Raw genomic sequence first — 26,587 nt, 5'->3', positions numbered from 1 at the left:
GGAGTCGCACAGACCCCCACAACACAGTACCTTGGAAAAGCGAAGCACACGATGATCAGCGGCGTCGAGATGTCCTGCGTCGCGTCTTCGGCGTCGATCGGGCCTTGTAGTCGGGGCGGCCTGCAGCGGCGTCGACAGATGTCAGGCAGGAGCAGTGCTCCCGAAGTGAAGCCGGATACGGCGTCGTCGTCTATGTCGATGATGTTGTTGCAAGAGTGAGCAGCGCTCACAGCGTCGAGAGGGCACGAAGTCTATGCGATCAGCTGCGGTGCAGACACTTGGTCACTTGGAGCTGGAGCCGAACTCGCTACTCATTGGCGTTGCTGCTGGCGTCGATCAGGCCTGGCGGCCGGCGTAGAGGAAGCGGGACACTGGAGCCGTTACTCACGATGTCGAGCTGGATTCGGCGGCGTCCGTCGGCGTCGAGATTGCTGGATTCTTTCAGAGGTGCTGGATTCTCAAGTTACAGCAACCAGCACTTTTAGCAGATGAAGTCCTTTAGCCCTGTGACTTCAACAGGAGGCTGGCACGCTTCCAGCACTTGGAGATTTTCTTTAGCAAAGCTTGAGAGTACACACACAGTTCCTCTCTCCTGGTTCCTTGGCAAAAATAAAGAAGCAACTGCAGGATTGCCCCCAGAAAACAGCACACTGGCAGAAGGGGTCGGCAAGTCCTTGGATCAGCAGGCTTCTTGTCCTTGGTTCAGGTTTCCTTGTCAGAAGTGATCTGAATTCTTGGTTCAGGGGTCCTTCTCTTATACCCCTTTTTGGCTTTGATCCCTTTGTCCATGCAGGGGAATTTCCCCACATCCTGGGTTTGTTGTGGGTGTAGCCAGGCAGAGGCACCTGGCCTATTCACTGTGCAGGGCTGGGTCCTCAGACGCCCAGCAGGAGGTGGAGCCAGCATTGTCACTAGCAGGAGCAGAGCTATCGGCCTCCTGGTAGGAGGTGGGGCCAGGATCGTCCCTGGCAGGCACAGTCATCGGTCGCCTGGCAGGAGGTGGAGCCAGCATTGTATCAGGCAGGGCAGGCTATCGGGAACTACTCTCCCCCTACTCTCAATGCAAATGTCCCACTCATCCCACACTGACTCACTCAGACCTCTGGAGCCACCCAGCTCCTGTCACACACACCAAACCAGCAGAAACCAGAAATAGTTAGACAAGAAAATAGCCACTTTCTAAAAGTGCTATTCTCAAACCCAGAGTCCAAAAACCATCCACACAAACGGATGCGTTATAAAACCCCGAGTTCAGGGATACCAAGCTCGACATTGCACCATGCTCCCCGAGCCAGCTAGGATTATAGCATTAATAATCCTGGAAGCCCATTCTAACTAATGGAGAGCAGGTAACCTCACAATAGGGAAAAACGAATATGGCTGTAATTCACTATTAGGACATGCCAACTTGGTCAGGCTTGTCCTACCTTATACTTACAATGCACCCTGCCCTCAGGCCTACCATAGGGGTGACTAACATGAAGTTAAGGGAAGGTTTGGGGTCTGGCAAGTAGGTGTACTTGCGCAGTCAGCGTGACAGTACCAGACTGCATGTAGGTCTAGCAATGGCAGACCTGTAGACCTGCTTTTACTAGGCCGCTCTTGTGGGTGGCCCAACATGTGCTGCAAGCCCACGAGCAGCATTTGTATTTACAAGCCCTGGCACTCCTGGTGCACTAGACTAGGGACTGACAGTAAACCAAATAAGCCATACATGGAATTCAATCAATACAGCAATTTTACATAGGGAGCACTTGCACTGTGGCACTGATCAGCAGTGGCACAGTGCCCAAAGCAGTATACCAGCAAAAACATCGTAAACAGAGGAGGCAAACAGAAAAAAATGGAGGAGAGACTCAAGCCAATGATGTCGGGTCTAACAATAGTGCATAATCATAATGCGCCAACTGGGGCTATCTGGTCATGCAGAATCAGGTAAAATCCGAAAAGTCAAGCCAACCGTGATGGAGCACAGGTTGGATACAATAGCCACTCGGGAACCACTGAAAACCATACCTTCACTGAGGATGCATTGACTAGCAGCTGGGGCGATGCGTCAGCGGCGATCCAAATGATTGTTGGCGAGGTGTCGGTTCTGAGTCATGCAGTTCAGTTCTATAAGTGGCATTTTTGGACTAACAATTTAAAATTTAGGCTTTACCATAGGTTGTGATTTTAAATTGTGAGTCCAGAGACCCCAAACTCGAAATGTCTTTCTTGTCCCAATTGGACATTACACTTATAAAATGTAATTCGGTAATCCCAATGTTAACCTATGGGAGAGATGGGTCTTGCAATAGAGAAAAACACATTTTTTCACACCTGGACATGTAAAACTTAAAAGTACATGTCCATCTTTTTAAATACACTGCACCCTGCCCTTCGGGCTGTCCAGGGCTTACCTTAGGGGTGACGTGTATATATATTAAAACGGAACGTTAAGGCCTGGCAGGAGGGCTATCTTGCCAGGTCAAAAACGGCAGTTTAAACTGCAGGCTCTGCACTGGCATGCCTGAGGCATGTTTAAAGGGCTACTTAAGTGGTGGCACATTCAAGGCTGTAGGCCCACTAGAAGCATTTCATTTACGGGCCCTTGTAGTGCGTGTTACTAGGGACTTCAAAGTAAATTAAATGACAGTTGTGGATATACCAATGTTACTCGGCTTTATTTAAAGAGCACCTGCACTTTAGCACTAGCCAGCAGTGATAAAGAATCCAGAATCCTAGAGCCTGCAAAAATGAAGTCCGCCAAAAAGGTCAGAAAGCAAAACATTCAGGGGAATCCACACCGAGGTTGCCAGATCTAACAGTCACTTACACAATTGATGAGACCATGACAAGGCTGAGACAAAGGGAGTCTTATAGTTGATAGGAACATTTACAAGAGCCACAACTCCCACAAGGAGAAGACTGCCCCACCCAAGATGCAGATGACAGAGCCACCATGACCTAGGGATCTGATACATCATGTACCAACATCAGACAGCCCTTTTGAAGGAGGGAAAGAGTCAGGACCCCAGAGGGCCAACACCTATTACCAAATTACTGTTTGAAGTCTGGACTTGCCCTGATATATAACACCGGTAGGATGCAGAATAAGAGGCTCCCTCCCTGAGTGAAGGAAAATGACCTGGACAATTTGATACTAAATGTACAACAATACAGATATTCCAAAGAATTGGAACACAGACATCCAAATATTGCACCAAAGAAAGGAAGGAAAAATCTCAAACTCCTAGAGCAGGAAGTAAAAACTGCTATAAAACAAGCTATAGAAAAGGTTTCCTCAGTGGAACGCACAAAGAGGGTGTAACCAGCAGAACTCAACTAGTTGGTGTACATCAAGTACAACCTGACAACCATGCCTCTGATACTCATAGCCTCACATTGGGCCATACATGCTGATGCTCGGTGGTGGAAGTGGCACATGGCAGAGAAAAGAGGATAAAAATGGCTAATCGTACCGGGGAGACAGGTGTGTTGCCTAAAGCCAAAGAGCCTCAGCCTCACAGCATGGCACAGTCTTGCCTCTAAAATATGCATGGAAGTGCTGAGGGAAGCCAGGAACCCATAAAACAAAGAAATGTGAGACAGCCAAGGAGAACAGATTCACCCACTAGTACAAAAGGGAAAAACTTCACGAAGCAACCGGAGGCATCACAGTGATTAGGTACCTTGCATACTTGATAAATGTGAAACTCTTTTTATGGATGAGTCTTTTTTTAAAAAAGTTTTATTGATTTTCACATACAGCATTAAGAAAGTAAGAACAAAACACAATAGCCACAGCATTACAGACAAAAGTACATGGCATCTCGCGCCACAATTCCAAATGTGTTTATTAAGCATCTCCGTAAGCTTTCACATAGGCTAGGCACCAGTTCGGGTTAGTCCATTGTAATAAACAGTTAGGCGGTGAGCGGACCCCATGTGCTTTTGGGACGTGAGAGCCCACGTAGTTCTTCATCATGTATTTCCAATTGTTTATCTACAGTATATCATGTCTGAAATAGATTCCTGCTTTGTTGGGTATTTTTCACTTGCTCTAGAAAAATTGCCACTTGTTGTTTAGCCAGTGACCGTGCCACTGCTGTCAGCCTATGCTCTACTGGTTGCAGTAATTTAACAAAGCCAAGATAACCTATATGTGGTTCTCTTCCAGGGGACCCTCATCAATAGACATAACCACTGAATATTCCCACCCGTGTGCCTGGAAGTAATACAAATTTTATATGAAAAACAAATATATACACTGCTCTCTCTCTCGCTCCTTTTCTCGCTCTCTCTCTACATATTCCGGCGGGAGGCTTCCCCCCTCCCCCCTCCCAGTGGATCAACGAGAACGGAGCAATTGGCATCTAGAGCAGCTCCGGTGTGCCCTGTTTGTGTGTTTTGGGCAGCCAATGCGCAACTTTGGAGGTGCCTGATGTGAGCAGCAGCGTCAGTGGCGACTCGGAAGGTAACTGCACGCAAAGCTATTTTAAATACTCATGCCGATTTTTCACTCTTTGCCCGGAATACTGCACGCAAAACTATCTGAGCAGCGTCAGTGGCGACTCGGAAGGTAACTGCACGCAAATCTATCATTTTAAGTACTCATGCCGGTTTATCACTTTTTGCCCGGAATTTTGCACGCAAAACTACTACTTTAAACACTCATGCCGGTTTTTTACTCTGTGCCCGGAATTTTAAACTGATATCTGTATGATTTGTATTTTCGCGGGCTTTGCGGTGGTTTCACTCTCCATTGGCCAATATGGCTGGGGCCATAAACTGGAGCCATAAATCGCCCCCTGCCCACCAGTTGACCATGAGGCTACATACCAACGCGGTCAGGGATCAGCAAAACAGAGATAAGCCTCTCTTCTCGCCATCTAGCAGCATAGAAGCTGAACTCTATTCTCCCCTTCAAGCAACATGGAAGATGGACTAACTCGACCTACCCAGAGTAGAAAGGGAAACTAAACTCTGTAATAACTACAATTTGGCGGCCATTTTAGACTGGTCTCTCTCTCTGGTGGCCATCATGGACTAGTCTTTTTCACTATATGACCACACCCTAAGAACTGGCCTCTTTAGACTATTCTCAACTAGCGAATGTCTGCCTTTTATTGCAGTATTATACTTCTACTTGTATTTAATGCACCGATCGTTAGCTCATATATTTCTGGCTGCTCTCTAGTCTCATTTTTGACTCACTTAGCTCTTTGTTTGCACCTGTATTTTGTTCCAGTATATCATTAGTATTATAATTCTACTTGTATACTGTACAATTGTTATAATCTGCACCCATTTCACTTTCTATTTTTGGATTGCACGGATTACTACCTCATATTTTTATATATTTATATATATTTCTTTTTCTTTTTTGTAAGCTGCACCCATTTCACTTTCACAGTCTATTCAAGGAGCCTTTTGGAAGATGGCCGCCTGGTAGGAGCTCCTGTGAAGAGCTCCCAGTGCTTGGGATCCCTTTGCGGGCTTCATCCCTGTTGGCACCCACCAGGTCACCAGTCCGACGGAACGAAACGTAACGGAACCGGAACGGAATCAAAAAAGCATCAAAAAAGATTGCCCGAACTGCATAACTACTGGCTCGACTGGGGTCTGGAGCCTGTGGACCTGGGTCTGGGGCCAGGACTGAAACGGGTCTGTAGCGGGTCATGGCGGACCCCCCCACCCCCTCACCCCCTGCATGGAGAGCGGCGTCGGAGATCTGTTTACGAAATAACCTGGAGGCTTGGCATACCCCCCCCCCCCCCCACACCCTGCATGGAAAGCGGCGTCGGAGATCTGTATCTGCAATAGCCTGGAGGCTTTGGCAGTCTGAGGCGCCCGGCACGCCTGGAGGCACCCCCACCGGCACAGCGGTGTAGTCCGGAATCCTGCTGCAGGTCCGCGGTGAGGTTCACTCGGCTGAGCCTGTCCCTCTCTACATCGGACCCTCGGAAGCTGGAGGTGAGAGGGAGGGTGGAGACGCTGCCCAGGGAACCACCGGAGTGGAGTCCCTAGACCAACAGCGAGACCAGAGGGAAACGCACAGCGCCGTCAGGTGTGACGGAAGGGGTTGCAGCACTAGGGCTCAGAGCGCCCTGCAGGCAAAAGCGGGGATTCCTCCTCTGTGGATGTGACCCCCTGCGGCCCCCCCCCACCGGCTGCCGCCGGGACCTTGGGAGCAGCTCTCCGGTTCCTACAGTCACAATCACCCCCCGCCCCACATCAGAGGATTCCTACGGTCTTGAGGGCTGCTGAGGGGCTTGGGGACACTGGTTAACTCACCAGGAAACCTGCAAACCCCGCCGAGGTCAGGGGCGGCAGTGGACGCCCCCCCCCCACCTCCCGTCCCTCCCTCCCCTCCCATTTCTGATGCTGAAACAAGTGGCTCACAATTTCTCGCAGAGGACCCGCGAGGCTCCTCGACAAAAAAAGGTATTTCTTTTGACCATCGCTTGTACTTTTGCAGAACCCTTTATTCAAAATGGCGGGGTTCTAAAAAGAAAGGCAATAAATCACCTCCTGTGCCTTCAGATGCCCACGAGGCCCCTTCAAGATAATACTCCCTCACAGCAACTCAGGAACTGGGCTAGCTTGAAAATGAAACTGCCCTCCCTGCTCGCAAAGCTACAAAAATAAGAGGACTACTGTCTCTTATCCCCATATGGGGCGGCCATCTTTGCCCAGTCTCTCTCTCGGGTGGCTAGCTTGGGTTTACACCCATGTGTCTATACCACTTCCTTGATAGAGTGTCTACCTTCTTCTATGGCAACACTATATTTTTACTTGTATTATGTTCACTATTGACAGAATGTCTGTTCTCTCCTGCAGTATTATACCTCTACCTGTCTTTTTGAAATTTTTACAGTATTATACCTTTAAGGTATGTTAGACATTTCTGTAACTGGTGCTCTGTTCACTTTCCCGTGTAACACACAGTCTGCTACCTCTTTATTTGGGTTCATACCTATGTGTATCCACTATCTCTTGTGTTAGAGACAATGTTTTTGCCTCTGTTAATGTTTAGACAATGTTGGCGTTTTCACATCGGCTTTAGATAGTCTGCCTTTACAGTGATATTTATTAATATATTCCTAATTGTATCCAGCACATTTCACTTTTTCTGCACCTATTGCTACCCATATATTATTGCCTTTTACAGTGGTATTATATTTTATATTCCTAATTGTATCTTGCATGTCCCACTTTATCGTCACCAATAATGCACCGTTTGCTACCTCCATATATTTTTCTTTTGCTGCTCACTAATGCCACTTGTTGTTGTTTCATATAATTTGTGTGTGCAACTGTATTCTGTCACTGACTCCTGTACCTTACATATTTTTGACTACTCACTATTGTCACCTTCGATTTAGATATTTTTATGGTCTGCACAGTTATTTTATTTTATTTCATTCCAGTATTTTGTCAGTATTATATTTCTACTTGTTCTGCACTTGTTTATAACCTACGTAGAATTCACTCCTACTCCTAAAATGTACTGACGAATATCTCACATAGACTTGTCACTGGTGTAACCTGCACTCATTACATTGTTCCTTCCCGTATACACCGATCACTACCTCATATTTGTTAGCTGCTCATTGGTGTCACCACTGCTCCATGTAACCTACAGTCCTCATCAGTTTTCTGCTCCCTTATATCTTTATTGTGCACCCTACACTTGTGCAACTCGCACCCATCTCAAGTATTAGTCTGGTATGCACGATTACTACCTCAAATACCTTGGCAGCTCACTAGTGTCACTGTGTCACTTCCCATTATCTCACTATTATTGTAAGCATCTGTACTCTGCGTATAGCATTATTGTGCACTCACTAGTGTCACTTTTGGCCCACGCAACTATTTGACAGTGCACAAATACAATTGACTAAACACATTACTCAGTTTGATCTCCTCAACTCTCATCAATCAGGCTTCCAAGCAAATCACAGTACTGAAACTGCTATGACTCACATAATTGACGATGCCCTTCAAATCCTAGATCATAACGATACCTGCCTCCTCATCCTCCTTGATCTCTCCTCCGCATTTGACACCGTCAAACATGAGAATTTACTCGAACTATTAAACACAAGAATGGGCCTATCTGGAACTGTGCTCAAATGGTTCACGTCCTTTCTGCATAACAGGTCGCAGAAATTCAAGAGCAACAACTTGATGTCCGCGCCAAGACCTGTATCGCTAGGCGTACCACAAGGATCCTCCCTATCCCCAACTTTGTTCAACCTAGTTATGGAACCTCTCACCACCTTGCTACAAGAATCCAATGTACACTTCCACATGTATGCTGTTGACACCCAACTTTATCTCAAACTACAATCACCCAAAGACATCACGCTCTTGAACTCAACGATCAGAAGCACCCAATCCTGGCGTCCGCTAATCATCTCAAACTCAATGCCCTTAAAACAGAGTTCCTTCTGATCTCGCCTCCCGTGAAGATCACTACCGCACAAATGTGGCTTAAACACCTAACGGCACTCAATGTTCAACCCACCATCGTGGACTCAGCAAAATCTTTAGGGCATAACACTTGACACCAATCTCAGCATGCAGGAACACATCAACAAAGCAACTAAGGGAGCGAACTACCAAATGAACACCCTTAGGAAACTTAAACCCTTCCTTCCAGCCAAAGACTTCCAAACTGCGGTACAATCACTAGTCATACCTCGAATAGAATACGGCAGCACCGCCCTCTGCGGTCTCCCCCTAGCTACTACGGCACCCATAAGAGCCTCTTTAAACGCCGCAGCGAGACTTATCACTGGATCAAAAACACACTCGCACATTTCCCCTGACTTCAAATCCCTGAACTGGCTGCCTTTCGAAGCCAGAATACACCTGAAAATCGCTTGTTTGATGCACAAGGCTGTCCACCTGAGCTCACCTAGATACCTCGCTCAGAAGCTGACGATTTCTGGAGGCTCCAGGAACACTAGAGGCACAAACAATCTTTTGCTGAAGCCTAAAAGATTCCGCAAGGAAAAAACCTATAAACGCTCTTTCTCAGGAATGTCTCCCAGGATTTGGAACTCACTCCCCCCTGAAACCAGGCTCATCCCCTCTACCATACTTTTCAAGAAAGAAGTAAAAGCGATCTTCATGGCTAAATACACTTGAACCACTACTGGGGATCAACTTCAAAGACTCAATACTGATCTGTACTACTTGTTTGAACCCTTTGCATTTTTGTATGACTTTGAAATTGACTTACTTGATTGTTTATGATATCACTACACTGTACTTTTAACACTATTGATGTATCTGTGTATATATGCTCCCCTCCTCTGTAAAGCGCTCTGATATCTGCGAAGATCTTGTTCGCGCTATATAAAACTTTCTAAATAAATAAATAAATATTCCTGGACTGCACCAATTGCTACCTCCTATATTTTGATTATGTTGGCTGCTCACTAGTGTCACTTTTGTTTCCATGTAACTTACTGTTTGCATCTGTTTTTTGCACACGTGTACCACTTTAGGTCATCCTCGCATATCCACCTAAACCGCCATCCCAACATGGATCCCATCGGCAAGCACACATATAAAATAAACTACCCATCCACACTCACCAAAAAAGCAGCTAAACGCTTTAAACACAACTTCTTGAGGTCCCACCCTGAAACCCCCTTTGCCGACACCTACTTCTCACCGGTCAATGGATCCCTGAACACCGATATCATCTTCCACACCACACGCAGAGCTCAATGGAGAAAAACGTTCCTCACCTTACTCACCGTCTCCACCACCAGGAAATCCGCTCATGGCCTAACTCTCTCCATCACACCATCCCAACTCTTCCCAGGCAGAGCCACCATTACTATTTACAATAACTGGATGGTCCTATCTCAATCCACAGACAGGAACTTGGAACTACTAAACAACCTGTTCCACACTTTCAAAGAGCACCTCTCCAATCCGCGGACTGACACTCATATTTCCCCCAGTCCTACCACCCCTGACTTCACAGCTCCCACCACCCACAACCCTTCTAACCTAGCTCCGCACCAGTTAGCTACTACACACTCCTCATTCAGAGACACACCTACCACCCCTGACTTCTCAGCTCCCACCCACAACCCTTCTACCCCAGTTCAGCACCAGGTAGCGACCACTCACGCTTCAGACACAGATCTTTCCCCCTCATACACCACTCGCACCCCCACTCCTCCTACCGGCCCTCGGACCTCCACGCATACCATTATCACTCCTCTCTCCCATGACATCACAGCCGACATTAATACTCCTCTCACCCCTGACATCACAGCTCCCACCCACAACACATCTAACCTAGTTCTGCACCAGTACGACACGCACAACGACAAATCCCACCCTTTATCCCCCCCATTCTCAGTCCCCACTTCCCTCTAACTAACTACGCAGAACACACCTACTCTCTTAATTTAACTCCTCCTCCCCACAACAGGACCTTCTCCAATCCCATTTCCCCACCCACTCTCAGCCCCCATTACCCTTCCTGCACCCCCATCTCCACTAACATACACCCATCCTCCACTTTGATCTCTCCGCCTACCACCAATGCCCTCACTCATACCACCAACCTCCTCCGTACCGCATCCACACTCCTCTCGCCCAAACCCTCCCTCCTCCCTAATACCATCTCGTACACCAACACAACGGAGCCCTGCACCAACACCAGCCCACTCCCCCCACCTGCACGCCAATTCCCTGGTCAATCATTCACCTTTGACTTCCACCCCCACCTCCAACACCTACCCCACGTTTGACAAGATTATGGTCACCCTCATCCAGATCAAAGGAGACATGCACATCCTCAAAGAACTACTCTCCACACACCCCTCACCCACCTCCACCTCCCCTCCCAACATGTCCCCTACCCTTCCGGTTGACTCTCTCACTCAACACTCCCCACACTGGACTTCAATCCCTGTTCGTAATCGCAACAACCGCCCTCATCGCCCCTGCAACTCCTCACCCACCTCCACCTCCCCTCCCAACATGTCCCCCACCCTTTCGGTTGACTCTCTCACTCAACACTCCCCACACTGGACTTCAATCCCTGCTAGCAATCGCACCAACTGCCCTCGTCGCCCCTGCAACCCTCTTTCGATCCTCGATACACTCACTCTCCTCCGCTCATACGACCCAGCCCCCAAAATCACACATCCACTACACACCTCCCCATTCCCACGATACACCCAAATCCCCTTAGATCCCCCACACTAAACAGCAGAATCTCCATCCCCAATAACCTTAGAAAAGTCCCTCTCTCTCTAGAACCCTCTACCGCCTTCAACACACCCAGTCTCAAATGCACTCTCCTCAACTGCAGATCGGCCTCGAAACATTCCGCCGCCATCGCTGATCTCCTCTTAACGCTGGACCTTGACCTAATTATTCTGACTGAAACCTGGCTAACTGAAGCCTCGTCACCTATAATGGACATTCTGGTTCCACCCAATTACCACATCATTAGACTTGACAGGTCAGGCAAAATAGGTGGTGAATTTGCATGCATCTACAGGAACAACCTCTCCGTTCTGAAAGGCAAGTCCACCTCCCTATCAGCCCCAACATCCTGTGAATACATCTGCCTCAACATTATTAGTGGGGGCAAACCGATATGCTCTCTACACAGCATTTACCACCCACCCAGAGACAACCTCACCTTTTCCCAACAAATCATGGATATGATCTCGACCAACTCGGGACGGCAGCTCACCCAAATATACCTTGGCGACTTCAACCTCCACTGGAACGATCGCAATGACGCAGTGGTAAATAGTCTTAAAAATTTCCTCAATGTCCGTGACCTCACCCAAATATGCAACAGACCTACCCACGAGAAAGGCTCTATCCTTGACCTTATCATCTCCAAAGAGGACTCTATCCAACTCGAGTCCATCCAACCCTGTGACTGGTCAGATCATCATATTGTCACATTCGTCATCAATATAAAAGTTAAATCTAACCCGGTTCAATCCTCCAAGGCCAAAGTCTGGAAAAGAGACCTGAAAAAACTCAACCCAAGCTCTCTGCCTCCTAACAGCTGTAATCTCCTACTCCCACCGACCGGCGCTAAGGACGTTCAATCCCTGACAGACCACTACCTCAACACTATGACCTCAGTAATTAATGAGGCTGCACCTATGCAGCTAAAAAGAGTGTCTACTAAAATCTCCAATCCATGATACGACGGAAATCTCAATGAGGATAGACGAGACATGCGAATGGCAGAACGCACCTGGAGATCAGCTCCCTCTGCACTGCACCTAAAAACTCTGAAGAAAAAGAGAAACGCCTATTTCAGGAAAATAAAACGCTCAAAACTAGACTTCTTTAGCCTCCAGCTCGACCAAGCAAAAAACCGTCCGAGAAAACTGTTTGAGCTAATAAGAACACAATCCAAGGAACAACCCCAACCACTCAGCACTGTGCGCGAAGCTCCCTCCTGTGAAGACTTCTCCGCTTTCTTTATCCAAAAAACTGACAACATAAAGAGCGAGCTCCTCATAGACGCTAGCCTCTACTCCAAACCCCACTGCATAGCACCCATTGAACCAAAAAACAATGCTACATGGTCAACCTTAGGCACCTACTCTGAAGAAGAAATTGGCAAACTGCTCAGCACCTTGAAACCATCCAATCACCTCACAGACCCCCTTCCTGCTAACGCTGTAAAAGACTTTACCCCTTTGCTTCTCCCACTCTGGACTAAAATTATCAACAGCTCACTTCAACAAGGAACCATACCAGACTACCTCAAAGTTGGACAAGTCACACCTTTACTAAAGAAACCTACAGCCGACCCCTCTGATCTGAACAACTACCGTCCCATCACTAATATCCCCACTCTCGCCAAACTGCTGGAAAAATGTGCACAACTACAATTGACTAAACACATTGAACAGTTTGATCTCCTCAACCCTCATCAATCAGGCTTCCGAGCAGGACACAGTACAGAAACTTCTATGACTCACATAATTGACGACGCACTTCAAATGCTAGCCCAAAACGACACCTGCCTCCTCATCCTGCTTGATCTCTCTTCAGCATTCGACACCGTTAAACATGAGAATTTACTTGAACTACTAAACACAAGAATGGGTTTATCTGGAACTGTTCTCAAGTGGTTCACTTCCTTTCTACACAACAGGTCGCAGAAATTCAAGATCAACAACCTGATGTCATCACCAATACCTGTAACGCTGGGCGTCCCCCAAGGATCGTCCCTATCCCCAACTCTGTTCAACCTAGTTATGGAACCTCTCACCACCTTGCTACAGGCATCCAATTTACACTTTCACATGTACGCCGATGACACCCAACTTTATCTCAAATTACAATCCCCCAAAGACATTTTGCTCCTGAACTCAACGATCAGAAGCACCCAATCCTGGCTGGCCGATAATCATCTCAAACTCAATGCTCTGAAAACAGAGTTCCTTCTGATCTCACTTCCAGCGAAGATCTCCCCCACTCAAATTTGGCTTAAACACCTAACCGCACTCAATGTCCAGCCCACCATCGTGGACTCAGCAAAATCTTTAGGCATAACCCTAGACACCAATCTCAACATGCAGCAACATATCAGCAAGGCAACTAAGGGAGCGAACTTCCAAATCAATACCCTGAGGAAACTTAAACCTTTCCTCCCAGCCAAAGACTTCCAAACCGCAGTACAAGCACTAGTCATCCCTCGAATAGAATATGGCAACGTTGCTCTGCGGACTCCCCCTAACTACTACCGCACCCCTAAGAGCTTCTCTAAACGCTGCAGCGAGACTCATCACTGGGTCAAAAAAGCACTCACATATTTCCCCTGACTTGAAATCCCTGAACTGGCTGCCTTTTGAAGCCAGAATACATCTGAAAATCGCCTGCATGACTCACAAAGCGGTACACCTGAACTCTCCCGGCTACCTCACTCAGAAGCTGACAATCTCTGGCGGCGCTAGAAACACTAGAGGCACAAACAATCTTCTGCTGAAACCTCGTAGATTCCGGAAGGAAAAAACCTATAAACGCTCCTTCTCAGGAATGGCACCCAGGATCTGGAACTCACTCCCTCCCGAAACAAGGCTCATCTCCTCCACTACACTCTTTAAGAAAGAAGTAAAAGCTATCCTCATGGCAAAATACACCTGAACTATTATTTCGGACTCTTTTAAAGAATTTGCACCGATCTGTACTACTTATTTGACCCCGTTGCTTATTTGTATTACTTGTATTATTGATTTACATGATTGTACTGTTTGCTCTTCTGACTTACCTGTTTGACTATGCTCCCTCATGTACCCCTTCTGTGTAAAGCGCTCTGAAATCTGCAAAGATCTTGTCCGCGCTATATAAAACTTTCAAAATAAATAAAATAAATAAAAATATCTATCTATATATATCTATATCTATCACGGACACAAGGCTGTCAGGGTACGGCATCCATTTATTCATTCAGGACCCCCTCAACCCAGCGCGTTTCGGCTTTAGAAGCCTTTGTCAATCTAGTTGGCTCCCTATCACGCACTTAATATATAGTGCATCCCACTCGAATACATAATTAACATAGACATACTCTCGAGTAAATCCACACAGCACATAACCAATAGAACCAAGTGATGTATCCTGCAGCAACATGTCATAATTATTGGTAAAGCAAATGTTAAATTCAAAATTAGCACAATGCAACTATTAAACAGCTTGTGTTATTTTCGTCGTAATTACTGACATAAATAAATTATGTTACAGAGAATGTATTTTTCCCGTTCTAGTGGGAATATTTTACAAGTTCTACATGTAGCGCCAAACTGTTTTATCTCATATTGCCTGCACATATAAAAACAAACATATAACAGTTTAAGAAATACTACTGCTAAAAGTCATTCAATTGTTCAATGGAGACAGTCTCAGCCCCAAAATGTATACCGCCAATGCTCACAGCTTTGTTATGGAGCGACCTCTGACCTCCGTTTAGCATGCCGTGATGACTCCTAAGGTGTTGTGGAAGCTCACGATCCAATAGCAATTGCCAAGGCGATTAGAATCAGGATAATTATAGTTCCCACCCTGTATTAGATTACACACACAGTGTGAAATATCCGCATAAATGCCGTCACCAATCACCGGGCTGAATTATCAAGGGACTACCACTCCCAGAATGCTGCATGATAATCCAAAAGAAAAATACCCCAGAAGTTACCAGCAAATATCAAATGCAAGCGGTAGTGTCATCAAGGCTATATGGTCAAGGCGAGAGTCTCAATGTCTGAAAGACTAACAGTATGAATGTTCAGTTCAAAACAGGCACATAATCAGGGTTGAAGGGGGCGGATGGAAAAAAAATGTGTGAGTATGCCAAACAGACCTCCACTTCGGCGTTGGCGTCACCAGTTGTTTGTATGTATATATGTGTATGTATGTGTGTGTGTATAGATAGAGATATAGATAGATAGATCTATATATATAGATCTCTCTCTATATATATATATATATATATATATATATATATATATATATATATATATATATATATATATATATATATAGAGATCTATATATATAATCTATCCCAAACTTGCAACAATACTCCTCTGCTTGCGCCCACAATGACAAGCGCAGACTTTCTTAGTGTGTCAGCATTTAATTTATTTTAGCAAGTAGTCCCGACGCGTTTCGGACGTCCAGGCGGCCTTGATCACATCTATATATGTATCATTTTTTCTCATACCACTGCAGCTCCCATCTAGGAGGCTAAACAATGTAATAAAACACATAAGTGTTTTTATACATATATTATGTATTTTTGAAAAAGCAGTTTGAGGGCAAGTAGCACTTGAACTCTTTTTAATGAGTAAGCCTCATGAAGAAACTGCAAAAGAAAAGCAGACATTGTTAGCCTACAGGCTGCATTGTAAACCAATAACATAGAAAATAAAAGCATTTTTCCATAAACCTGGCACCGTGCCTTTAAGGCAGCCATGACCCCCCAGCATCCCATCATGCCTCAGGGGTGACAGGTCAGTTGTTTTTTCCGGCTCCTTCAGATAAGGACCCTGGATTCACAACTCTCTCTCTTTTTGACTTTTCTGTCAAACTCCTTGATTTTTTTTTTTTTTATGGGTTTTTTACCTTCACTTGACGTCTTTTGATGTTAGAGTGAGGTTTAATCGTATTTTTTGCGACAGATATTTTTCCTGCCAAAAATGCCTTCTTTGTTTGGCTCTTGCCCAGCCTGTTGCAAAAAGGCCAAGTCAGAGACACATGTGTGCATCATCTGCCTCCCTGAGTCTCACACTCCTTCTTCCTGTCCACACTGCAGGAAGTTATTGAGAAGCACTATCAAGGACCTGGAGAGAATACATCTTTATGGCCTCTCCGAGAGGTAGGTCTCCAGTAAGCGCATATTCACCGGCAGGTCTCTTAGCACTTTGGAGAGAGAAGTCAGAGCTGCTAGAGGTACTGTAACAGTGCAGGGACAGAGAGCTAACCAGTGTCTAAGGCTTCTCTTAACAGGTTCGTTTTGAGCTGCTTTCTGAAAGGGAGTAGTGCGGGTTCCTTGCGAAGGTGTTCAGGCAGTTGGATCCATAGTTGTGGAACCAGGATGGAAAAAGGTGACCTGGTTGGCCATGGAGAGCTCTGAATCAATTTTTATGCCTAGACGTTTCACAACCTGTCACTGGTGTTGGGGATAATACCTTGCTCCTGGGGCCTGAAAAGGTCACTCCAGGGGCTGTTTCTGTTTGGAATCACAAGAACTTCCGTTTTCTCCAGATTGATTTTCAGTGAATTTGATGTCATCCAAGTCACTGTTAATCTCCGGATGTTTTGTGTGCATGGGAGGAGTTGTCAGTATGGAGGATGAGTTGGGTGTCATCCGCATAGTTGAAGACTCTGCAGTCCCAACTAGCTAGGACCGCCACCAGCGGTTGTAAGTATTTATTGAAAAGGAGTGGGGACAGAGCAGAGCCTTGGGGGACACCACAGGTAAGTAAGCTACTGTCCGATACCTGTTCACCCAACTGAATCCTCCGGGACCGGCATGACGGGAAGGATTCTAGCCATCGATGTACTGACCCGCAGATGCCCACATCAGTGAGTCTGGCCAACAGTTGTGCGTGGCTTACCGTATTGAACACTGCTGATGGGTCTAGTAAAGTCAGGGCGCTCGTTTTTTTATTGTCGGCCATAATTCTGAGCTCGTAGGGCATGGACAGGATCACCAACTCAGGTCTGTGGTGGGCTCTAAAACCTGCCTGTTGTCCCTGGAGTAGGTGATGTTCCTCTTGGAAAGCCGAGAGGGCCTTAAGAACATGGCATTCCACCACTTTCGCCAGGAAGGGAAGCTGGGAGATGGGCCTATAGTTTTTGGGGTTAGCAACATCTGCTCCTGATTTCTTCAACAAAGGGATAACTGTGGCTTCCTTAATGTTGGGTGGCAAGTAGCCAGCCTCCAAGGAGTTGTTTAATAGAGGGGATCTGCCTTTCTAGCCCAGAAAGGGCCATTCGAAAAATTGTTTGGGGGGCAGGGATCTGCGGGGTATACCAATTTTGTCCGCTTCCGAGGGCTTCACTTTCTTGGTGTGGGGAGGGGGGCGGGGGGGGGGGGGGCGGGGAGGGGGGCGGGGCGGGGGCTGAGTAGAGTGTCTACCAGGTTTGCAGCCACAAGCCACAATTTAACATGGAGTAAAAGGGGCAGTATTACTGAGACTTACAGAACAGTAAGGTTAGCACCACATTTTGCAATCAGTCCCTTAGTGTCAAAGTGAAAAATTGGGAGGCTGTGGAAGGGGATTGAATAGTATTCAAAGGACAAGACAGTCACGTCGAAAGAATAACTTTATTACTGCCGTAATAAATGAGGGGCGGTTGTGAGGCAGAGAGCATACAGCTCAGCTATTGCCATTGTAAATGACATTGCCATTTCTTTATCAGTTTTCAAAACCAACACATAAATAAAAAAAATGTCATTTACAATGCCAATAGCTCTAACTTTTGCAAAGGTGAGACCGTTGCATTGTAAATGCTTGTTTTTTATCCTGCCTTATACTGTTTTATCTGTTTACGTCCACGCTTTGAAGCCCTGTTTGAGGTAGCCATTTGCTCTATAAATCCAAATAGAATAGGCACTTTCTCATGCAGTATTTCTCGAAAAATATATTTTCTTTTTTCCATGAATTAAATGCTTTGGATTTAGCAGAGAATTATCATTAAAAACCTGTGCTGGAAAAGTATGTTACTTATTTTAATATCTAACAGAATTTTTCTTTTCCTTTTTTTTTCTTTCAGAAAACCGTCATTTGTTACAAAATATGTTGAATCCGGTGATGAGCAGACAGAGGAAATTCCCCCAGAAGACGAGTCCAATGAAAATTCAGAAAATGAGGTTGATATGGATAGATTACCAAAAGGTAGTTCATGGGTTTTTCATGGCATGTTCATGTAACTTTATAATTCAATTCAGTCGGAGACGATAACCCAGTGCTGTTAAAAGTAGAGTCTAAGCTTTTTTAAATTTCTGCTATGACATAAATGCATTCTGAATTGTATGGCATATGGAAGGATCCACTGATGACAGAAGTAAAGATCACTAATGTTGCTGTCCTGAGCTTCAGCACTGACACTCTTGCTCTTTAAAGAGTAAGTCTATACATCTGCAACTTGAAGAATCAAGCCATTCAAGATTGACGTTAAAGCCATCACTTATCAATGTCGAACACACAGTTCACTGTCAAACCAAACAAGGACGCTTGCGACCCTAACATCATCGATGTCAAAGACGCTACATGTCATAGACCACATTACAGCCCACGTCGAAGGTACACCGATCATGGTCTACCACATTGAGGTTGAAAAGGCAGAAATTAACTGTCGATATCGCAAGTGTTGAAGGCATGGTCAGTTTAAACTTCCTCTGGTCATTCTATGTATTCAACAGCATCTCAGGTTGTGAATACCCTCCCCTTTAGAAGAGCACTCCTCCCCAAAAAAGCGCATAGTGAAGAAACAATCTTCGCTATTCTCGGCCTTTCACAGACTGCATAGTCTCTGAACCCTGCACCTTTGCCTTACTTCACCATTACACCTATAATCCCCCTTGTGGACCCGTTGCATGCGCTAGTGAGGCTACTAGACTTTTGACCACCAGGAAGTCCTCAAAAGCAACCTGTGTCAATGCTTGTAATAAAAACAATCTTCTCCACAAAGGTCTCGAAGGAGCTCAGTTTCGTAGTGGTTGCAGATATAGTTCTCTTCCAGGGGATCCTCATCAATAGTCATAAGCACTGAATATTCCCGACCATGTTCGGGACCCCGGAAAGAATATAAAAATATATATGTAAAAACACATATATCTAACTCCACATATATTTACATACATATTTTATTTTTCTCACACCAATGCAGCTCCAAAAAGAGGCTGACACAATGTAAAACCTTGTACATGTACTGCAATTATAAAAGGAAACAAAGAACACATTAAATCAAATATCCTTTGAATTTTGTGTTTTAATGAGTAAAACCACTCATTACTCCTGAAAATTGCTTATAAAAGACATTGTTGGCCTCAGGCTGCATTGAAAAGCGATAACATAGAAAATGAAAGCATTTTCAACAAAAAAACTGGCACGGTGCCTTTAAGGAGGCCCTGACTCCAGGCTTCCCATCATGCCTCAGGGGTGACAGTTAGGTTAGTTGTTCTTTCCGGCTCCTTCTGTCAGGACCCTGGTTTAAAGCTCCCACCTTTTTTTGACTTTGTCAGAATCACTTGGTGTATTCTTCAATTTTTTTGATCTCACTCGACGGGTTTTTACCCTAGAGAGATAATACGACCTTTTTTGGGCTAAAAAAAGGTTAATTTTTTGTCAAAAGTCCTAAGGCTCTCTTTGACACCTGCCCTGCCTGTGGGCATAAGAAGGCTTGGTCAGACACACATCCAGTGTGTATTCGCTGTCTACCTGACTCTCATGAGGTAGCATCTTGTGTCCACTGCCAGTCCTTGTCATCCAGAACTATCAAGGACAGAGAAAGATGCAGAATTTATGGACTTTCAGAGAGAGGTAGGTCTCCAAAGAGACTTATGAAGCGGTCGACGTCGAAAAAAGTCCTGACCTGCTCTCCTTCGGCGTCTGGATCGGCGTCGAGGTCTCCAACGACGAAGAAGGGGAGGTCTTCAGCGTCGAAAGTCAAGAAATCTCCGCTGCCGTCAACCAGGCGACGTGCAGCGTCGAGAGAGGTCACCGTTGAAGCAGGGCGGCTCAACAACGAGACCTCTGTCGTCGAAGACTCACGGAGATTCTTCGGCGTCGAAGCCTCTGCCGTCGCTTAGTCATCGACGCTCGACGTCGAAGCATCCTCTGTCGTCGCCAGGTCATGGGCGATCGACGTCGAAGCAACATCCGTCGTCGCCAGGACATGGGCGATCAGTGTTAAAGAAGCGTTCTACGTCGTAGCATCCTCCGTCGTCACCAGGTCATGGGCGATCGACGTTGAGGGATACTCTGCCGACCTATCGGCACTCTGCGTCGAGACACTCATCGTCGTCGAGGGACCATGGTAGTTCGCCGTCTAAGCGTCCTCAGTCGGCGTCACACCATCGACGCTCGATGTCGAGGCATTCACAAGTGTCTGCAGGACACTCGCCGTCGAGAGAGGAGCAAAGTTCGACGTTGGAAAAGCCTTCATGGACTTCACCTCCTCTGAAGTCGACGTTGAGGCATGGGACTCCAGTAGTTCAGGCTCAACCAGTGGCGCAGCAGTCTCAGAGGTCTTCTGGATCCGCATCAGCTGCGGAGGATGACCAGGGCTCGCAAGTGAGTGACAGTCACGCTGCCAAGCGGAAGATGTCTCCAGAACAGAGGGGCTCTCGCAGTCGCTTCAGATCTGCGGCTGGCTCGGGTTCAGACTCTGGCCCGGATTTAATTATTTATAAGTCGGCCAGCGAGAGATCCAGGCATTCGCAAGGGGATGCAACGCCTCCATCACGCTTCCCAGGGAAGGATTCAGCTCCAAGGTTGCCTACGGTTAGGTTTTCGCCGAGATGGTATAAGCATCTTCATCACTGGGCGAAGGACAAGGAAACAGCGTATCGGATGCAGCAACCGCTCTCTAGGCCTAGAAAACAGTCACGCTCTCCGGTGGGACAAAGGGAAAGATCACGCTCTCCAGTTCACCAGAGAGAAAGATCACGCTCTCCAGAGAGAAAGATAACGCTCCCCGGTTCGCCAGAGGGAAAAATCACGCTCCCCGCTTCGCCAGAGGGAAAAATCACGCTCCCCGGTTTGCCAGAGGGAAAGATCCCGCTCCATGGTGCGAACCAGCAGGCGTAGATCACGATCAAGGAGCACAAAGAGAGCGAAGAACTCCTTCTACTTCTTCCTCGACACGCTCTCACAGAAACTACTCTCACAGACTCTCCTTCAACGAGGGTATCTCCGATTGACGATATCTTCACGTTTCAGGACATACTTGGTCGGGGAGCTCTTAAGCTGGGAGTTGCCTTAAAAGCTCCGCAGATCAAGACCTCAATAATTTTTGAAACGTTGCAGCATAGGACTGCACCCAAACCTCTTCTGCCTTTGGTGCCGGGGATTATAGAGCCAGTGATGGACGTCTTCTTAACCCCAGCGACGGTCAAGGCTGCTCCCGTGAGGCTACTTAAGGTACAAATCTCCAGAGGACGACCCGCTATTCCTCAGAGCTGATCCTCCCCCGGACTCAGTGATAATCGCAGTGGCGAAGAAGTCCAATGCAGTCGCCTCATCCTCCACTGTTCCTCTGGATAAGGACAGTAAGATTCAAGACTCGTGAGGAAGGCGGGTCTGCAATGCATCAGCGGCTGTTCTCAAAGTTGCCAATGCGGAAGCCCTCTTGGGGCGGTATGCCCGATCCCTGTGGGATTCTCTGCAGCGTTTTGTGGAGAAACTCACGGCAGAGGATCGTAAGGACTTCGAAGAAATCCTCCTGGAAGGCAGTCAAGTCTCCAACCAGGTGATAAGCGCCGCAGCGGATGGGGCTACCCTAGCAGCTCATGAGTACGCTCATGGGGTAATGGCAAGGAGGTCCTCATGATTGCGCCTGTAGGAAGGTACATCCTGACTATGGTTGCCCCCAACTTTTTGCCTTGTGTTTTAGCTGGTTTTTGGACATAGTCGACCTGGGACCCTGCCAATCAGGACCCCAGGCCTACTGCTCTCTCTTTAAAATGGATTCCATGTACCCTAGGTGCATTTCCAATTGGTACTGGGCCACCCTATCAGACCCTGTAACTCAGGGCATGGGTGTACCCAGGGCTGCCAGGGGCTGCAGCATGTATTATGCCACCCCTGGCTGGCCTCCTAAATTTGACACAACTGGCTGCATGACAGCTGGGGCAAAGTCGTGTAATCACCCTTTGCTGTAGGTGTAGTATACCTATACCTAACCCTAAAAATGGACACACTGATTCCTATCAGTCACTCCTATGGCAGGCCTTGACAATCCTGAAGGCAGAGTGCTTGGAATCGTGTGAGATGGTGCTCTGGCATGAGCTGAGCCTGTCTGCAGCTTGCGGAACCAAGTCCTAATAGCTGTTCCATGATATCGCATACCATATACTCTTAAGTGCATTATAATCCTCACGGTTAAATGCTAACTTTGGTATTGCTTTATCAAAACATGTCGAGTAAGGTGTCATACGAATTGGAATACTAACCCCTCGCCAATTCTGGCGACGGGGTTAGCATTCCACCCTTCTAGAGGGACACGACATGTATGTAACTGTGAACCCCGGTTAAAGTTAACTAAAGCCTCAGCTCCACAAAATGGATGCTGCCACCACAGACACGAGTTTGACCCCCTGCAGCTGGGAGTCCTTCCAGCGAGGGAAGCCTGGACAAAGGGTTTCCTGTCAGGGGCGGTGCTAGCACCGTCCCAGACATGGTTTTGTGTATCCTGGGTAGGCAGGGCTTTTCAGGAAGGTGACTGCTGAGTGGCACCCCGGTGCTCACTACGCATAGGCGGGTCTGAACCAGTTCCAGGGGCACACCAGCCCCTGGCCTGGGGAAGTCCGGCATGGCAGAGGGGTGTAACCACCCCCCTCCTGGTCCCACCCATAGGCAGGACCTAGTCACCGGGTCAGCCCCCTTTTTTAGTATAAAGTTTGGAGCGGGCCCCCTGTTCAAATTAGATCATCTTTGGAATCAAGACACGACTTTCTGCGAAAGGACTTCACGATTTCTTCATCAAGATTCTCCCTTGTGGCTAAGGAGTAGTCACCCTGCATCCGCAGGCACCACCCTAAAGAACACTGCGGTCTGCTGCAAGTCCTTCATCACGAATCCGACGACCCAGCTCGACGAGACCCGGCTTCCCTGGCACCTCTGACCTCTACTCACCTCTACAGCAAAGCTGAGAACCGTGAGTGCGACGAGACCTCGAGGGACCGACGATCGCCAAGACTGCACGACATCTTTACAACAAGCCCACCGTGTCCTCCACGGGTGAGTGCTTTGGGGTCCGAGAAGCCCCGACCCTGCGCAGCTCCAGCACCCAAGGTCAGCCTCCATGCATCTCCACGATCTGCGTGGGGCCCTTCTGCTGTTTGCTGTGCACCGCGTTGTTTAACTACTAGCCGGCTGGCTTGTGGCCTTCTGAACGACGCCCGACGACATCACTGCTGCTGGTCTGGTTGCTCCAGACTGGCCCTTGCTTCCTTCTTGAAGAGAGGCACCCCGGACCCCCCTGGTCCACTCCAGACGCCATTTTAGGTCCACCGCGTGGGCTTGAATTTGCCAAGGCTTTGTTGCCCAACCCAGGGTCCAGCGACGCCGACAGCTTCTATCTTCGTGGGACAGCTCGATCCTCCTTCCTGGTCGCCGACAACGCCTCCTGGTCCGTGAGATCTTCGAGCACAGCGTCACCCACTCGCCTAGTCGAGGTGGCTACCATCCGGTGCCCTCCTGGTGCCCACTGACTACTGGCTAGTAGTCTCGAACTTGGTCCCCTCTGCTTTCAGGTGTCATCTTCCATCGATCCAGGCTTGGATCCACCGAACTTTCTTCACTGGTCGCCTGCCAGCAACTTCTTTCTTCCAGGCTCCTGGTCCGTCAACGAGGATTCCCGACGTCCTTTGAGTCCTATGCAGCTGCAGCCCCTGGGCTAGGTAACTTCGGCATTTCGGTGCCCCAGCATAGCCTCAGTATCCAAGGGTCAGAATCTACTTTCGTTTTCCTCCTACCAGGTCGGGTTCGCCCGAGAACACTAACTTTGCAATTTCTAGCTACCATAGACTTTGTCCCGCATCTCGCGTGAGAGTGCACACACTGCACCCGAGTCCCCTGGGTCTCCTCGAAGTAATCTAACGATTCTATAGTCAAGTCCTAGCGATTCCAAAGCCTATTAGTACTGTACTTACCTGCTAGTAATTTTGGCATTCCACTTTTCAAGTATATGGTTTTCCGTGCCCCTCGGGCATTTGTATATACTGTGCTAACTTGAGTATTTTTGTAAGAATTTTGGTTTGTGCTTAGTACCCTGTCCTCATAAAGAGTACAGGGCTGTTGTGATTCTTAATAAATAACTGTTTATTTTCATAACACTTGTGTGGTGTCCTTTCACTTGGTGTTCAAGGGGTATATGTGTGGTAAACAGCTGGCTTAACACGCCCTCTCGAGTCTTTAGCCTTAGACTGCTCGTATCCACGCTACTAGGATAGCTGGTCTATAAGGTTGACTTACAACCAATCATCAATAAGGGTTGCTGGACTGATACATAGTGTTCACTAGAATAGTGAGCACTGCATATCAGGCCACCTTCTCACAGCGCCTAACTGCTTTGAAACCAGAAGCCCAAGCGCACATATTGAACTTGCCTATTTCAGGTTTTTCGTTGTTTGGCGCAAGTGCGGACGAGGAGATGCAGCGCATGAAAGCAGAGCTGGAAACTCTCAAGGCGGTAGGTCTTGAGAAGGAGTTCAAGAAGAAATGTTGCTCCTTTAACAAGGGCTCTACAAAGCAGCGGGTTCAAACCCTGAACTGGCAGAAGAGCCAAGATCAGCAGGGGCAGCAGAATTCCCAGTACAAAGGGAAGCGTAATTACAAGGGAGGAAGTAATCCATGCCAAGGCAACAACACTGGCAAGACTCAATCCAAACAATGAGTTGTTTCTTCCCCCAGCGCCGTGGACCACTCCAGTGGGGGGGAAGCCAGGCAAATCATTTGAAAGAGTGGCAAAGCATCACAAAAGACAGATGGGTGTTGTCTACGCTTCAGAATGGGTACTGTCATAGTTTCAATCATATGCCTCCACCGGTTCCCCCGATGTCCACATCAAATCAGCTGCACCTACTAAGAAGAGAAGTCGCCACTCTACTCAAAGACAGCTATCGAGGGAGTACTGGTCTCTCAGAGGGGAAAAGGGGTGTACTCCCGTTATTTTCTGGTAAAAGAAAAAAGTACAGACGGCAGAATACAGACCCATTCTGGACTTGCGAACACTGAATATGCACGTCAAAAAGGAAAGATTTCGCATGTTGGCACTTCACCAAATATATCCACATCTCAGGAAGGGAGATTGGATGTGTTCGCTGGATCTTCAAGATGCTTATTTTCATGTTCCAATACACCCCAGTCATAGAAGATTTCTTCGATTCAGGGTGGGGACCTCCCAATTAACAGTTCAAAGTCCTTCCGTTTGGGTTGAAGTCGGCTCCTCTGGTGTTCACGAAGTGTGTGGCAGTGGTGGCAGCAGCTCTACGCCACAGAGGGGTCTTCGTGTACCCATACTTGGACGATTGGCTGGTGAAAGGTCCTTCCCCAGTCAGCGTAAGAAATCAGTTCCAGACTTGTATACAGCTCTGCCAGAAACTAGGGCTACATGTCCACTTCGGAAAGTCAGTCATTCAGCCCACCCAGAGGATCCACTTCTTAGAAGCTCTGCTAGACTCCGAAGCAGGAAAAGTGTTTCCTTCGGAGGAGAGACAATCATCAATCACCCAGAAATGTCGATTGATTCTTCGCTGCAAGGTTCATAAAGTGCGCAAGATTGCCTACCTGCTAGGGTCGATGGCGTCTTGCATCTTCCAGGTCCCGAATGCCAGACTTCGGATGCGTCCTCTTCAGCAGGATCTGGAGGACAAATGGGATCAGCAATCGGCTCGCTGGGACGTTCACATCACCATATCAGACGCAGCTCGAGCTTCTATTCCGGGGTGGACAAAAGCTCAGAATATGCAGGTGAGTGTCCTGTTCCATCAACCTCTCCCTGTGCAAACACTGATCACGGACGCTTCCCTTCTGGGATGGGGAGCGCACATGGGACCACTGCAGGTGCAAGGTCAGTGGTCACACAAGGAAAGTACTTACCATATCAGCATGCTGGAGCTGAGAGCAGTCCACCTAGCTCTCAAAGCATTCCTCCCCTCAATCCAAGAGACATCTGTGCTAGTACAGACGGACAACACCACCACAATGTACTACTTGAACAAGCAGGGGGGAACGCGCTCCCGGACGTTGTTGTTGGAAGCGCAGAGGATCTGGCATTGGCTTCCGGCTCGCAGGCTGTCTATCACGGCGGTTCACCTTCCAGGATAACAAAACGTGAGGATAGACGGTTC

At 47.4% G+C, this 26,587-nt stretch overlaps 1 protein-coding gene across 1 annotated transcript in view; it reads left to right on the top strand.

Moving 5' to 3' along the window:
- Window positions 1-26,587, top strand: part of ATRX (ATRX chromatin remodeler) — a 1,771,102-nt gene that overhangs the window by 156,741 nt on the left and 1,587,774 nt on the right. Inside the window, exon 5 of the mRNA XM_086918408.1 lies at window positions 18,286-18,407. Coding sequence (XP_086774534.1) covers window positions 18,286-18,407 — 122 coding nt within the window. The remainder of the gene's footprint in view (window positions 1-18,285; window positions 18,408-26,587) is intronic.

The sequence above is a fragment of the Lissotriton vulgaris genome, chromosome 4_1 (assembly GCF_964263255.1).
Source record: "Lissotriton vulgaris chromosome 4_1, aLisVul1.2, whole genome shotgun sequence".
Lineage (NCBI taxonomy): Eukaryota > Metazoa > Chordata > Amphibia > Caudata > Salamandridae > Lissotriton > Lissotriton vulgaris.
Note: the sequence above shows the minus strand (reverse complement) of the source record. Positions and strands in the feature narration are given on the sequence as shown.